Source organism: Pecten maximus, chromosome 10, assembly GCF_902652985.1.
Source record: "Pecten maximus chromosome 10, xPecMax1.1, whole genome shotgun sequence".
NCBI lineage: Eukaryota > Metazoa > Mollusca > Bivalvia > Pectinida > Pectinidae > Pecten > Pecten maximus.
In genome coordinates this window covers 34,820,055-34,837,356 of record NC_047024.1, presented here as the reverse complement: position 1 = coordinate 34,837,356, position 17,302 = coordinate 34,820,055, and the positions used below count along the sequence as shown (strand labels likewise).

Sequence of the window (17,302 nt, the reverse complement as noted above, 5' to 3'; positions counted from 1 at the left end):
CTGGCTCCAGGAATGGGATGTCTAGATGGTTCAAAAAGTATGCTTCATGTCAGATTTTGCTCTATTTACTCTCATCTGGTTAATTTACTCAATATCTTTATCATCCTCAGCCATTTAGTAAGGGTTCTGACCATTAGTGGGATTATTTGATTGGACTCGGGACAATTTTACTTTTATTAATGATTGTCTGAACATTTTTTGGGGTCTCTATGGACAAAATGTTACCAATCTTTTTATCTCTACAAATAATGTAATAATGTACTGGACAGGGATATCTCACCACGACTGTAAGAGTTTGGCCAGTCAGCACAAGGCTTGCCAAGTGCTGGCCAGCCAAACTATTGCACAAGGATTGAGATATCCTTGTTTGCAGAATAGACCCATGTTTGATTATTTTTCTCCCATACTTGCAAGCTAATGCCATTTTTTTTTAAAGTTTTTCATTGCGCCATCTACAATGCTCCTTAGAATGTACGGTTACTCAACATAAAATGATGACGTTACATAATTGTGAGCATCATCATATAGCGCATGCTAGCTGTCTTTATCACTGTGTAAGATCGATTGATCTTTTCCCTGGCAACTGCAGGATAACCCTGTGAAGTATGTCACTAAGCATGATGTACCTACAAGATATCATGAAACCTTGTATAAAAACAGTATAATGCTGAATAACGGATGACAAATTGTGATATATATATCTACTGCCAGACATTTTGTAAAAGTGTAATGAGGAGAAGACATTTAAGATATTGTTTCTTTACATGTACAGCGTAACCATTTCAAACTGATACTTAATACTTACTGGTTACTCTGCCTTCCACCTTCTATAGAGGACTGGATGGCAGACTGGGAGAGAAATCTGAGTCAGATGTCAGTATTGTTTTGACTTTCATTTACACAACCTCAATGAAAATGACATATTTCCTCATTAGTTATCTGTAAGGGTTTAGGAGGGGAATGTGTGACTTAAATCTGTTTTTATGAAATATTAACGGGTCCAGGTTATCTTGCTTCATTACCATTTAAGAAGTTTGATATTCTTCCTAATGATCATGTCATTCTGAAGTACGACCGATTGTATGATGAGATTTCATTAACAGTTTTCTATGCCTTTTATCATGTCTACTTTGCAAACAGATTTTTTTCCAACATCTTTCAGTATTAAAAAGCTTCATTTGTAAGAAAGATTTTGTTTGTTTTGATTTGAACATAATTGGGGCATTTTTTACCAACACACATTAAAAGGAACGAGGTTGCTTCAAATGAATATAATTTGATTTTATATGTATGTTTTTGGTCTTAAATGAAGCTCAAGGACAAATTCATTTTAATAACTTTGATAAACATTTAACCCAGCTACAATGACTTGGTATTCCAGATGTACTCCACTAGACCTGTACCCTTTACAACTTATCAATGAGAAGAATCATTTAAGCAGTTTACACCAATTTATCCTGTGAAATTACCTTTAATCAAAATCAAGTAATAGCTATAGAAGTCAAATATTAACAGGAATAAAATTTGACTCGGTAAACTGTAATCAAATAACACAAGTTTTTGTAATATTTAAGATTTTTATATTAATAAATATTCTATAAATGCATTATATACACAACATTACATGAATTACATTTACTGCCATCACATGATGTAAAATAAAACATCTTTTAGTATAAAAAAGATTATGATAGATCATTATCCTTTAATAAGTTACGATGAATATGTTCGCACTTCACATTTGCGGAGATTGTGTCACACCGACAGACGTACGAAACACAAATATGTGTTGAGGCACTGATGGTAGTATCCTGTAAACATCTCTTTAAAAGCTGGACTAGCCATTCATTTGATGCACTATCGAAATACAAAAATTGGCACTGTGTTTAAGTGTCTTTTGACAATACTATGCCACACTTGATTTCAACTGCATGGAATTTCCGCCGAGAATGTTGTCGTCAGCCTTGCGTAGGTTAGTATAGAGTCTGTCTGTGTTGGGCCCGACAGCAATGATGAACCAACCTAAGATGGCTAGTACACACCTAGCTGTGTTCAAACTCTTCCAAAGGTCTATGTCTGATGTAGACTCCTGGAAAATGAATCAAAGAATGGATCAACATAGATTACATCAATGTAGAATGTTTTCACAATCCTGGAGAAATACATCAATGGAGAATACATTACATCAGATTATAGCCGACTTTGAATGTTAAACATGACCAGTTGACCACACACATAAAAAAATATTGATTTTGTTACCAACCAGGGCTGTCAAACATTCCAGATCTCCCAGTCTAACATGGCTGCAAAAAACTAAAGACCTAACATCCACTGGGTCGCCCCCCCAATTTAGGTTGTAACCCTATATTATTATTATGTACCACCACTACATCGCTCAAAACTGGGTTGTCCCAGGTAATTGTTACGTACCACTGGGTCACCACAGACTGGGTTGTCCTAGGTTATTGTTACGTACCACTGGGTCACCACAGACTGGGTTGTCCTAGGTTGTTGTTACATACCACTGGGTCACCACAGACTGGGTTGTCCTAGGTTATTGTTACTTACCACTGGGTCACCACAGACTGGGTTGTCCTAGGTTATTGTTACGTACCACTGGGTCACCACAGACTGGGTTGTCCTAGGTTATTGTTACGTACCACTGGGTCACCACAGACTGGGTTGTCCTAGGTTATTGTTACGTACCACTGGGTCACTACAGACTGGGTTGTCCTAGGTTATTGTTACGTACCACTGGGTCACCACAGACTGGGTTGTCCTAGCTTATTGTTACGTACCACTGGGTCACCACAGACTGGGTTGTCCTAGGTTATTGTTACGTACCACTGGGTCACCACAGACTGGGTTGTCCTAGGTTGTTATTTATTACATTTTTACCAGTGAAATATCAAAAATTATTCATTCTATAAAAGTGACATTTTTCACTAGTGAAGAATATCAAATATCACTTTTGCTGATTTGACCAATCAAATTAATGATTAGAAAATACCAAAATAATTGACCAATCAGAAAGCCCGACATATATGTCAGCACCTGGATAGGGGAAACTACATTTTTTGTTTACAAATTATCGCTGTAGAATCTAGTCCTATTTAGCATACGGGTAGGGTTTTCGTTGATAAAAAATGTAATAAACAGAATATCTAACAGTGTCTTCAGTAAAACCAAATATATTTCACTCGTGTGGCTCATATTTTGATATTTTTCACGAGTGCGCAGCACTCGTGAAAAATATCAAAATATAAGCCCCACTCGTGAAATATATTTGGTATTACTGAAGACACTATTAGATATCCTCTATATACCACTGGGTCACCACAGACTGGGTTGTCCTAGGTTATTGTTACGTACCACTGGGTCACCACAGACTGGGTTGTCCTAGGTTATTGTTATATACCACTGGGTCACTACAGACTGGGTTGTCCTAGGTTATTGTTACGTACCACTGGGTCACCACAGACTGGGTTGTCCTAGGTTATTGTTACATACCACTGGGTCATTACAGACTGGATTGTCCTAGGTTATTGTTACATACCACTGGGTCACCACAGACTGGGTTGTCCTAGGTTATTGTTACGTACCACTGGGTCACCACAGACTGGGTTGTCCTAGGTTATTGTTACATACCACTGGGTCACCACTGACTGGGTTGTCCTAGGTTATTGTTATATACCACTGGGTCACCACAGACTGGGTTGTCCTAGGTTATTGTTACGTACCACTGGGTCACCACAGACTGGGTTGTCCTAGGTTATTATCACTTACCACTTGGTCGTCACAAAGACTCATAGAATCTTTTATTCCCTTGGGGGTGAGACAAGGGAATCTCAACCCGAGGGGAAGATTCTTAAGTTGCCAAATTAATTATCTTACCCCGAGGGTCTCACTTCCATGGGGGTGAATGATTATTTTTCTTTTACCCTGTTGACCCTCTTATGTATCTAATATTGACGTTACATCAATGCAAGGAAATGTTGACGTGATCTGATTAAATTGTCGACGTGACGTCATTGTACTGTTGCAGTGATGTCATGGTATTGTTGACATGACTAAATGCAATTGTTGAGAACGTAAAAAAAGAGCATGTGTAGCTTGTCTTTTCCCTAGGGTGAGAAAAGAAAATCTCGCCCCTGTAAAACTGCGGATATCCCTGTCCACGGTAAGAGAAAAAGCTATCCTACATCATTATAACTAAACACTAGGTCGTCACACCTCCAAAGCTATCCTACGTCATTATATCTTACCACTGGGTCGTCGCACCGCCAAAGCTATCCTACGTCATTATAACTAACTACTGGGTCGTCACACAGACGAAGTTATCCCACGTCATTACAACTAACCACTAGGTCGTCACACCGCCAAAGCTATCCTACGTCATTATAACTAACCACTGGGTCGTCACACCGCCAAAGCTATCCTATGTCATTATAACTAACCACTGGGTCGTCACACAGACGAAGCTATCCTACGTCATTATATCTAACCACTGGGTCGTCACACAGACAAAGCTATCCTACGTCATTATAACTAACCACTGGGTCGTCACACCGCCAAAGCTATTCTACGTCATTATAACTAACCACTGGGTCGTCACACCGCCAAAGCTATCCTACGTCATTATAACTAACCACTGGGTCGTCACACCGCCAAAGCTATCCTACGTCATTATAACTAACCACTGGGTCGTCACACCGACAAAGCTATCCTACGTCATTATAACTATATACGTCGTCACACCGCCACAGCTATCCTACGTCATTATAACTAACCACTGGGTCGTCACACCGCCAAAGCTATCCTACGTCATTATAACTTACCACTAGGTCGTCACACCGCCAAAGCTATCCTACGTCATTATAACTAACCACTGGGTCGTCACACCGCCAAAGCTATCCTACGTCATTATAACTAACCACTGGGTCGTCACACCGACAAAGCTATCCTACGTCATTATAACTTACCACTGGGTCGTCACACTGCCAAAGCTATCCTACGTCATGATTACTTACCACTGGGTTGTCACACCGCGAAAGCTATCCTACGTCATTATAACTAACCACTAGGTCGTCACACCGCCAAAGCTATCCTACGTCATGATTACTTACCACTGGGTCGTCCCACAGACCGGAAAATGTGGTGTTGGTATGGTACAGATTCATTTTGTCCTCTAGATTGGCAGTGCACAAGCTCAACACCAAGGCAGCAAAGTAGATGAGCACCGAAATGGTTCCTGTCTGTAGTGTAAGGGACTCCAGCAAAAATCTTCTGTTGGGATTACCTACATCAAACCTAGAACATAGATAAAACTTCTATCAGGTTTCCCTTCTCAGAATAAAGATAATTATTTTGTCAGGATTACCTACTTAAGAACTTTATTACAGATGTCAAACCTTACTAGAAAATACTATGAAACTTTATCTTGTTTTCCTAGTTTTAAATTATGACAAACAGCTTGTGAATCTTTGGTATGTGAATTGTGAGACAATATAACTGTTATGATTATACAGTTTATGTGAATGATGATTCGCTTTCTTCTATATAAAATAGAACTAGTAATGCATTATAAAGCCTAATATGTAGAGATTGTACCTGTCACAGGCTGATACAGTACACAGCACCAGTAGGATGTAGAACATACACTGTACTGGAAGAGCTAAGATTCGGTAATGTTCCAAAAAGTCTATGTAGTTAAAGAACAGAAGAATGTATGTCATGGTGATGTGCCAAACTGAAATGCCTGCCGTTATCCCATGAACAAACAACAGAAATGTCTTTAGTGCATTGTGGGTACTGAGAGCTAGTTCAATGGTGGTACGTTTGACTTGTGGTGCTATATCTGCTTTAATTGCTTCAGCTTCTGCCCACTTCCTGGCAAGCTTGGTCTTGTTCTGTCCTTTGAATCCAGCTGTTAAATAAGATATTTAATATTAGACTAGACTTAATAAATCATTTCCTAATAGACTTTGCTTTGAACAATAACTATTGTTTCTAGTTTTAATGACTGATACTTATGACATAACAATGAAAAAGAGTACCTGTTCCATACACAATTGACAAACATTCTCCAAAAATTTGATATTGCCTTTTTTAACGGATTCTTTCCTTTTAGAAATTTCTTCACAGCTCTTCTCTAGAGCCAATCAAAAGTGATGTTAAAACAGGGATGATAGCATAAATTTTCATCCAATAGAAATGCTTGTTTAAAGCTGGATCATATCAGAACTTATCGTAGTTGTTTTTATTTGATACCATTGACTGATACTTGTATTACCAATGATAACTTACAATCTGTCTCAATGAAAAGCTTATCGAGTGGCTGACTCTTCAGGATGTTTGATTCTGTGGAGTAAGGATGCCGCCCTTGCTCCTCGTAATCCTCATCCTCATCTCCCTGCTGAGTTGAGTCGGCAGCTTTTTCACGAGGGGAGATAATATCTTCTTGGATGGTAGTGAGGTCAGCTGCCATGGTGGAATCTAGGAATTCATCCTCTTGTTTCCTAGGAGTGGTCTTCTTAACCTTTTTCTTCACTTTCTTTTTTGGTGTGCCTGTCTGTTCCTTAGATATGAGACTGGTTTTACTTCCTGCAACATCCTATTTAACAAAATTAATCAATATATGGTTAATAACTTGCTTCATTTTCCCTGACTTGAAATCTGATGATGAACTTCCATCAGATTTACACATACATTGGATATTGACAGATTATATTGCATGAAAGTCCAAATAATTCTGAAGTTCCAGTAAGTTTGTGATATCTTTCTGGTGTTTATTGATAGTCAGAATTTTGGAGTCTGCAATTAATTATCTCAGATTTAGACTTACAAAATTGTATGTCAAATAACAAATGTCAATAAGATATTAAAATAATTTGGACTAATAGCATGCCTGAGAGACAGTAACTAAATTTACATACCTCATCACAAGTGATCAGCTGGTGCATGTGAGTTTTTGGACATATTGATTTTGTAGAATATGAATCTATTTTACCTTGTAAATGAAATTACCCAATGATATCTTGTATTTCTTGCTTTATTGGGTGATAAGTGAAATGAAATGAGAGCAATGCAAATTAGATACTTTTTAACAGTAATAGTATACGTATATTATGAAGTTTGCAGGATATATGGCTTTTCAGCAATAATCAGCTGTTTTTCACACATTTGCCTGTCCTGATCCCAATATTAGGACCATATTCTTTGCTTTGAAAAACTTCAAGCCTAATTTCTCTATCATATGACCGGCAAAATTAAAAGATTGTGTGTTATAATTAATAAGTGGCAGTAGAAAGTTTTGAATTAAATGGTGAAAGATAGTTACATCTGACTCCTATATACATGTATAAGCTTACAGGTTCTGGGACATCAACCTGCTATATCCCGCTCCCATTTAACATGTCACTAATGTGTGCTACTAGATCAAGTGTTTTGTTTGAATCCTTTTACTTGAATTGGAACACCAAAGAGAACAGTAATGATCCGTCCCTGTTGCAACAATTGGGATAAAAATCATTGAATGCTCTGGTGACAAAAATAAATGTTTCCAGGTTTTTCAAATGTGCACAAAGACCTAGAAACAAGATATCTGCAAGAAGTATTTCAACTCTCAATTAACTAATGAAAAGAGTCTGAGCTCAAACAGTTCAGCACTAGCAGGTACCGAGGATAAAACGATGCAACAGTTCTACTCTAGGGTTAATTAACCAACCCAGATACATATGTATTGCAACAATCTTCAGAATGAGTATTTCTATGGTTTGGGTATATTCATTATGGTATTTTCAAATGTCACTCATTTCTGAAATAATACAATTGTAGCAGAAATATAGACTGGGCTGAAACTCAGTCTGAATGCCTGTGTACAACTAAATGGTTACATGTTAGAGCATCTGTCTATAGTTTGGAGGCCCCATGTTTGAGTCCCAATCTTGTCATTGCATTTTTTCATCTCTTTATTTTAATTTGTTACACATTATATATACAAGAGCACACAGTCCCAGCTCCCTTCAAATTTGGTTAACCTTCTCCACTGTGATATCATAATTTTAAGAACATCTGAGTTTGAAATATTTATTTTATCGTCATTGAAATGGGCATTAATCTGTCCTTATCACTGATGTGTAGCAAATCGATCACACTTCATAAAATTATCAATAAAGTTGTAGCTATTGATCAACCAATTTATTTATATCAACAGCAGGCGCGATATGACTCGAGAGCTCAGGGACACACACAGATACAATCAAATTCTCACCAACAAAAAATATACAACTATTCTTTCTTTCCTAGGACCATAACTAACTGGAACTCTCTGCCATAATCACTAGCAAGCAAGACAGATCTGAAATCATTCAGGTCTGCCCTTGCTAGTTGCCATCTACCCTAATTTTATCTTATATTATGAAAAAAATAGTTTTTGACTTTAACTTCTCTTATATGCCACCTCCAAGGGTCAACTGCACTCAATCCCTTGAGTCTGACCCTTGTCTAGGAAGAAGAAGAACAAATGGATTTCACTAGTACTGTACTGACAACATAAGTGTCAGAAATGAGAATATCAATGGTGTATTTAATTTACATGAATATGAAAAATGTAAAATAAATGCAAGTTAAAGTTAAAATAGCATCAAATAATTACTCAAAGTATACATTGATATTATACATAAAATAAAATAAACAAAGCATACATGATGATCTAAATCCGGAAATGACTTTAAACTTATAGTTTACAAACATGTCTGAACAAAGACAAAACACTACAAACAGCAATTTTGTAGGATTAAAAAAAATATGATTACCTCTCCCTGACTTCGGGCGGATGTAGGGTCTCCCTCTTCACCCTCTGTCTTAGCTACAGGTTTCTTTTTCTTCTTTCGGGGTGTAGGTTTGGCAGGAGGCGCGTCGCCATTTTCTTCTTTTTCAGTTTCAGGTTTTGCAGCTGGTTTCTTCTTCTTTTTGGGTGTTCCTCCTGGGCTTTTTGGAGTAGTTCCATTGGCTGTTTCCTCTGGTGGTTTCTTTTTCTTCTTTTTAACAACTTTCTTAACTTCAGCCCCTTCCTCTGTTTCCCCGGTCAGAGGGGGAAGCTTCTTTACTGTCCGTTTTGGTTTCTTTGGCGGGTCTGTGTCGGCCATTGTTGTCAATGTAAATATTTTCAAGCGTTTAAGTGATCCGGTTAGACGATTTACAGGATCGGGCAGAATCGGGCAGGATCGGAGTAGAATCGGGCAGGAGTAGAATCGGGCAGGATCGGAGTAGAATCGGACCGTTTATGCTTTGCTAATGCATTTATTTTGATTTTAAACGATCAAATTTTAAACGTTATGGCTTAATTTTACCAAAAGTTTACGAATTATTGAGTATTTTCCACCTAAACTGACTTCGCGCACTGGACCAAAAGACGATTTACAGGATCGGGCGGCTTACGGACACGGTCGGACCTTTTAGTTATTAGTGATATGTTTATTTTGGTTTTAAACTGGCATATTTAAAACATTATTGCATAATTATAACAAAATTATGAATTATTGAATCTTTTTCACATCAACGTACTGCCCGCACCGGACCAAAAGACGATTTACAGGATCGGGCAGAATCGGGCTGCTCACACACAAGATCGGACCTTTTTATTAATCGTGATGTATTTAGTTTGATTTCAAACGAGCATATTTGGAACAATATTGCCTTATTATAACAAAATTATATGAATTATTGATATTTTTTCACATAAATGCAATGCGCGCACTGGACCAAAAGACGATTTACAGGATCGGGCAGAATCGGGCTGCTCACACACAAGATCGGACCTTTTAATTATTCGTGATGTATTTAGTTTGATTTCAAACGAGCATATTTGGAACATTATTGCCTTATTATAACAAAATTATATGAATTATTGATATTTTTCACATAAATGCAATGCGCGCACTGGACCAAAAGACGATTTACAGGATCGGGCAGAATCGGGCTGCTCACACACAAGATCGGACCTTATGCTTATATTTTGTTACTAACTAGTCAAACTGAAAAAAAATTATGAACTTATTCCAACAAAGTGATACCAAATACTGACACGTTTTCACATAATTGTACTTGGTCACGCTGGACGATTTACAGGATCGGGCAGAATCCGACGGCTTACCGATGCATTGAAATTAAAAAATACTCCAAAATTACAACCCAGTCATCATTTACTAATTTTCTCAGTTCATGTTTACAATAATCTATCATCTTTTTTTCTAATGTTTCAGAACAAAACACATATGTTTTAACCTGAAAGCCATCTGCTACGATAATACATTGGTGTTGTTAAAACCGCATTGCCCAGGTCTCGGGATCGTGGACCCTGCTTTCTTGGAGACCCGTTTTTTTTGTTTTTTTTTTTTTCTTATTACTACTAATTTTTGAATTGATCAATAATTAATTGATAATTTTCACTGCAAATTTATACACATTTTTATCTTTATCTGAATATCTTTTTATAAAGTAAACTCAAAACATTCACTTATAATGTAAACTGGGCCAAATAGTTTCCACCATTCGCCATGGAGAATAATAACAATGTCATTGTTTGTCTTGTTTCCTCTTACTTCCTGATATATTATCACTTGCCCTGCCCCTGAATTTTAGTCAAACCGTCCCGACCTATTTCTAGGCATCCCATGTTAAGGAAGTGGTGACGGTTATATAATAGTCTTTGTCGGTTTTGTCGCACATCCAATACCCCACTTTCTTTCATGTCATTCATCCTATGTCCACGATTATTGTCATGTTAGTCCAACCGTCCCGACCTATTTCTAGGCATCCCATGTTAAGGAAGTGGTGACGGTTATATTATAGTCTTTGTCGGTTTTGTCGCACGTCCAATACCCCCACCTTCTTTCATGTCTTTTATTCAGTATCTATTCTTAACTTTAGTCATGTTTTTGTCGCTTCGTCGTGGTCGTTTTTTCCGCTACTTTGCGTTTTCTCTGTCCTGGTTTCTTTCCGTGCATCCGCGGTCCACGAATGAATGTCTGTCCGTCAGTAGACGTTACTTCTAATTTGTCTTTGTGAATGTAACGTCTGAACCTGTTGTAATGTCTATTGCGTTCGTCTGTAGTCTTCTTGACCCAAACCTCTCTGTTCATTTTGAAATGGTTATGAGTGTCTGCCAGTCTGAATTGTCCTGTGTGTAATAATGCACGTCGGAGGTCTTTGTACTGCACTGTCACTAGGTCTTGTACTAACTGTACTAACTCTGTCAGTGGCTTACTACGCCAGTCAACTGTCTGCTTCAAAATATGGTTGACACTTTCACAGTTGTTGTTAGTCCAGTGTTTGTCTATCTTTCCAAGTCGCTCTGGTTCGCTGACCTTAGTGCGTAGAAGGTCCTTCAAACGTCTGTTAAAATATGTCATGAAATTTGGAGCTGTCGATTGACATAGGGTCTCAAATTCGTCACAGTTTTCGTCAAAACACATTGAGTCGTCACTGTCAATTACGCCGTTATCACCAAACAGTTTGTCTACAAGTGTCTTCCTGTCGTGTATGTCTATTTTGTCATTTGTCAGTCTGTCGATGACATTCTGTCGCAAGTGTCTGGTGCATAGCACGTGGGTGGATTGGTTAAAAATGTCTTTGATAGCGTTAACCATTCATCTTTCGTCATCGGTCCCAATGACCAAATTAGATTGGTCTGTTCCGGCCAGTTTAGTTTTCAGATGAGAGAAAAAAATGCTGTAGCTGTCGTAGTCACTACTGTCATGTATGTACAGAGGTCCTAAAAATAAAGGTGCGTCATTGGTGTCTGGTCTCGTCACTGTCAGTTGCTTGAAACATGAAGCTGTCACGTGCATGTCACAAAGATTAAACGTTTTGTCAAATCCTAAAACTGTCTGACCGGTACAACAAAGGTCTATGTCCGTCAATTGTTCGTCCGTGTATAATACTACACTCGGCGTCTTCCCAGAAGTGTGTATTACCGAACGTACGAAAGGATGGTTGTCTTTTACAAGGTTTTGTAGTTGCACAATATTGTCAACAATGTTTGTCCGTCCGTAAGACTGTCCAGTCTGTTCTTGTCGGTCTCGTGTCTGTTGTCGTCTACGTGCGTCTCTAATTTGCCTAACAGATGTTGGAGCAGTCAATTCATCGTGGGTCTGTACTAATTTGTCATATATCTTTTTTGGCTTTGATCCACCGTGCAGGACCATGTCATTTATGTCGTCCATAACGTCAGTCGGCGTCCTTATGTAGCCAGTAACGTCTGTTTTACTATTGCCATGGGGTGCCAGTCCCGGGTAGTCACCGCAGTATTCAGCAACAGCTAGTCGTCGCGTACTGTTCATTCTCCCCCCGGTTTCTAGCCAAGTCACACGTTTCTTGTACTTACTGTCTATTTTCAAAGTTCTGTATTGTCTCTGTACCTCGATTAAATCGTCAGGGCGAGGTTGGGGGTCAATTGTGATATATGTCCGTTTTCCTTTCACTATAAGTTCATTACAGAAAGTCCTCTGTCCGTCAATCGTTCTCGTAAAGAGTTTCTTTAGATTACGTCCGTCATCAATAATCAAATAAGTCGTTTTTGGTGAACACCCAGACTTCGAATCCCAAACCCCGCAGTCATCAGAAAATGCAATTGTCATGTTTTTTGTCCGCTTTTTAAGTTTCTTCTCGTTGTCCAATATGAAATAAACATTGTTTTTCGTTCCTAATGGGATAGTGTCTACATAATCGGTCGAAGTCAACAGTAAATTAACTACTGTCGGGGTGTCGAGGAATGTACCGTCATCTAATCGACCTCCTGCTCTATAATCTACGTCTGCTTCGTGGTCACCGTCAACTTCGCTAGCCTTTTTGTCATCTTCCCCATCGTCAATATCTTTTATGTCGACCTCGTCGTCCCTCCCATCTTCGAAGTCCTCCCATTCCTCACTGTCAAATAAGTCTGTTCGCCTGTGTTGTTCAAATCTATCTAACCCACAGTTATTGTCACTTAAGTCAATCCACTCATCGCTCTCTGTTTCTCCCCCGACTCTCTGAAGTTTGTCTCCCCCGTCTCTCTGAAGTTTGTCCCCCCCGTCTCTCTTAAGTTCGTCTTCCCTGTCTCCCTTGAGTGTGTCTCCCTCGTCTCTCTTATGCTGGTCTCCCCCGTCTCTCTTATGCTTGTCTCCCCCCGTCTCTCTTATGCTTGTCTCCCCCGTCTCTCTTATGCTTGTCTCCCCCCTCTCTCTTATGCTTGTCTCCCCCCTCTCTCCCAAGCTTGTCTCCCCCGTCTCTCTTATGCTTGTCTCCCCCCTCTCTCTCAAGCTTGTCTCCCCCGTCTCTCTTATTCTTGTCTCCCCCGTCTCTTTTATTCTTGTCTCCCCCGTCTCTCTTATGCTTGTCTCCCCCGTCTCTCTTATTCTTGTCTCCCCCGTCTCTCTTATTCTTGTCTCCCCCGTCTCTCTTATGCTTGTCTCCCCCGTCTCTCTTATTCTTGTCTCCCCCGTCTCTCTTATTCTTGTCTCCCCCGTCTCTCTTATGCTTGTCTCCCCCGTCTCTCTTATGCTTGTCTCCCCCGTCTCTCTTATGCTTGTCTCCCCCCTCTCTCCCAAGCTTGTCTCCCCCGTCTCTCTTATGCTTGTCTCCCCCCTCTCTCTTTTGCTTGTCTTCCCCTCTCTCTCAAGCTTGTCTCCCCCCTCTCTCTCAAGCTTGTCTCCCCCGTCTCTCTTATGCTTGTCTCCCCCGTCTCTCTTATGCTTGTCTCCCCCCTCTCTCTTTTGCTTGTCTTCCCCCTCTCTCTCAAGCTTGTCTCCCCCCTCTCTCTCAAGCTTGTCTCCCCCGTCTCTCTTATGCTTGTCTCCCCCGTCTCTCTTATGCTTGTCTCCCCCCTTTCTCTTAAGCTTGTCTCCCCCGTCTCTCTTATGCTTGTCTCCCCTGTCTCTCTTAAGGTTGTCTCCCCCTTCTCTCTTAAGCTCGTTTCCCCCTTCTCTCTCATGTTTGTCATCCCCATCTCTCTCATGTTTGTCATCCCCATCTCTCTCATGTTTGTCATCCCTGCCTCTCTCATGTTTGTCATCCCTGTCTCTCTCATGTTTGTCATCCCTGTCTCTCTCATGTTTGTCATCCCTGTCTCTCTCATGTTTGTCATCCCCATCTCTCTCATGTTTGTCATCCCTGTCTCTCTCATGTTTGTCATCCCTGTCTCTCTCATGTTTGTCATCCCTGCCTCTCTCATGTTTGTCATCCCTGTCTCTCTCATGTTTGTCATCCCCATCTCTCTCATGTTTGTCATCCCTGCCTCTCTCATGTTTGTCATCCCTGCCTCTCTCATGTTTGTCATCCCCATCTCTCTCATGTTTGTCATCCCTGTCTCTCTCATGTTTGTCATCCCTGCCTCTCTCATGTTTGTCATCCCTGCCTCTCTCATGTTTGTCATCCCCGTCTCTCTCATGTTTGTCATCCCTGTCTCTCTCATGTTTGTCATCCCCATCTCTCTCATGTTTGTCATCCCTGCCTCTCTCGTGTTTGTCATCCCTGCCTCTCTCATGTTTGTCATCCCTGCCTCTCTCATGTTTGTCATCCCTGCCTCTCTCATGTTTGTCATCCCTGTCTCTCTCATGTTTGTCATCCCTGCCTCTCTCATGTTTGTCATCCCCATCTCTCATGTTTGTCATCCCTGTCTCTCTCATGTTTGTCATCCCCATCTCTCATGTTTGTCATCCCTGTCTCTCTCATGTTTGTCATCCCTGTCTCTCTCATGTTTGTCATCCCCATGTTTGTCATCCCTGTCTCTCTCATGTTTGTCATCCCTGTCTCTCTCATGTTTGTCATCCCTGTCTCTCTCATGTTTGTCATCCCTGTCTCTCTCATGTTTGTCATCCCCATCTCTCTCATGTTTGTCATCCCCATCTCTCATGTTTGTCATCCCTGCCTCTCTCATGTTTGTCATCCCTGTCTCTCTCATGTTTGTCATCCCTGTCTCTCTCATGTTTGTCATCCCTGTCTCTCTCATGTTTGTCATCCCCATCTCTCTCATGTTTGTCATCCCCATCTCTCTCATGTTTGTCATCCCTGTCTCTCTCATGTTTGTCATCCCTGTCTCTCTCATGTTTGTCATCCCTGTCTCTCTCATGTTTGTCATCCCTGTCTCTCTCATGTTTGTCATCCCTGTCTCTCTCATGTTTGTCATCCCCATCTCTCTCATGTTTGTCATCCCCATCTCTCATGTTTGTCATCCCTGCCTCTCTCATGTTTGTCATCCCTGTCTCTCTCATGTTTGTCATCCCTGTCTCTCTCATGTTTGTCATCCCTGTCTCTCTCATGTTTGTCATCCCCATCTCTCTCATGTTTGTCATCCCCATCTCTCATGTTTGTCATCCCTGCCTCTCTCATGTTTGTCATCCCTGTCTCTCTCATGTTTGTCATCCCTGCCTCTCTCATGTTTGTCATCCCTGCCTCTCTCATGTTTGTCATCCCTGTCTCTCTCATGTTTGTCATCCCTGTCTCTCTCATGTTTGTCATCCCTGCCTCTCTCATGTTTGTCATCCCTGCCTCTCTCATGTTTGTCATCCCTGTCTCTCTCATGTTTGTCATCCCTGCCTCTCTCATGTTTGTCATCCCTGTCTCTCTCATGTTTGTCATCCCCATCTCTCTCATGTTTGTCATCCCTGTCTCTCTCATGTTTGTCATCCCCGCCTCTCTCATGTTTGTCATCCCTGTCTCTCTCATGTTTGTCATCCCTGCCTCTCTCATGTTTGTCATCCCTGTCTCTCTCATGTTTGTCATCCCTGCCTCTCTCATGTTTGTCATCCCTGCCTCTCTCATGTTTGTCATCCCTGTCTCTCTCATGTTTGTCATCCCTGTCTCTCTCATGTTTGTCATCCCTGCCTCTCTCATGTTTGTCATCCCTGCCTCTCTCATGTTTGTCATCCCTGTCTCTCTCATGTTTGTCATCCCTGCCTCTCTCATGTTTGTCATCCCTGTCTCTCTCATGTTTGTCATCCCCATCTCTCTCATGTTTGTCATCCCTGTCTCTCTCATGTTTGTCATCCCTGCCTCTCTCATGTTTGTCATCCCTGTCTCTCTCATGTTTGTCATCCCTGCCTCTCTCATGTTTGTCATCCCTGCCTCTCTCATGTTTGTCATCCCCGTCTCTCTCATGTTTGTCATCCCTGTCTCTCTCATGTTTGTCATCCCTGTCTCTCTCATGTTTGTCATCCCCGTCTCTCTCATGTTTGTCATCCCTGCCTCTCTCATGTTTGTCATCCCTGCCTCTCTCATGTTTGTCATCCCCATCTCTCTCATGTTTGTCATCCCTGCCTCTCTCATGTTTGTCATCCCTGCCTCTCTCATGTTTGTCATCCCCATCTCTCTCATGTTTGTCATCCCTGTCTCTCTCATGTTTGTCATCCCCATCTCTCTCATGTTTGTCATCCCTGTCTCTCTCATGTTTGTCATCCCTGTCTCTCTCATGTTTGTCATCCCCGTCTCTCATATCTATGTCAACCCCATCTCTCAGGTCTACAACTTTGTCAGACTCTGCCAATGGAAGTAATGCAACAAAATGATTAGGTCTAAAGTCCGTGTGCTTGTTCGGTACACGGAGCTGTGTCCACATGATCGTTACGTCTGTCGAACGAGAGTCCCTACAATTCCATCCAGCTATGGTTCTATTATAAGGTTGAGTATGAAAGAAGTTCGTCATCGTCGATGGGTAATATGATCTGAATGTCTTGTTCAGTGCAGCACTAGCAGCGTACATGTGTGTAAGCTCTGAGTAAGCTCCTATTGTACAAACGTCATTAACTAATTTTGGGTAGTCGGAAGTTACAACTCTAACGTCATTCAATGGTTCAGGGGTATGGCGACTAGTTGCACTATAATGGTGTTTATTTAGTATAAGTTCTACGGCAGTTTTCAGTCGAATTATCAAATGATAGTCTTGTGTCCCAGTCAACCCTAAAGATATCGCTCTATACAAACAGTTTCCATCGGCGCCGATTTTGGCTGGAACATGTTCCCCTAAAGTCACTGGATGGAATCTCTTAAGAATAGTCTCCGAAATAAAATCGGTCTCTGTCTTGAAGGCTTCATTGTCTGATCTAGTCGGAATGATGATGTTGTGGGTGCTCATAAGGCGATATATAAATATTAACTACAGAAGTACGCAAAGAAATGTTCATCATTTAATCTTGACTACCGAAATACGTAATTCATCATTTACCTGATATATATATATATATTTATATAACCGACGAAAGTTATAAGTAACATGATATATATAGCATCTACCAAAGTAATTAATAATTAATTTCGAGTTAGG

General features: G+C 40.5%; 2 protein-coding genes across 2 annotated transcripts; both read right to left on the bottom strand.

The window, feature by feature from the left end:
* Positions 1–1,562: 1,562 nt before the first annotated feature.
* On the bottom strand, positions 1,563–9,184 carry LOC117335404 (transmembrane protein 237-like). The gene is made up of 5 exons (XM_033895368.1): positions 8,817–9,184; positions 6,307–6,613; positions 5,611–5,926; positions 5,127–5,310; positions 1,563–2,089 (listed from the first exon to the last, which is right to left on the bottom strand). The coding sequence occupies exons 1-5, from the start codon at positions 9,147–9,149 to the stop codon at positions 1,907–1,909; spliced, it is 1,323 nt and encodes a 440-aa protein (XP_033751259.1). The 5' UTR covers positions 9,150–9,184; the 3' UTR covers positions 1,563–1,906.
* Positions 9,185–15,331: 6,147 nt separating this feature from the next.
* On the bottom strand, positions 15,332–16,597 carry LOC117336647 (S-antigen protein-like). The gene has a single exon (XM_033897258.1). The coding sequence runs from the start codon at positions 16,595–16,597 to the stop codon at positions 15,332–15,334; it is 1,266 nt and encodes a 421-aa protein (XP_033753149.1).
* Positions 16,598–17,302: the final 705 nt, after the last annotated feature.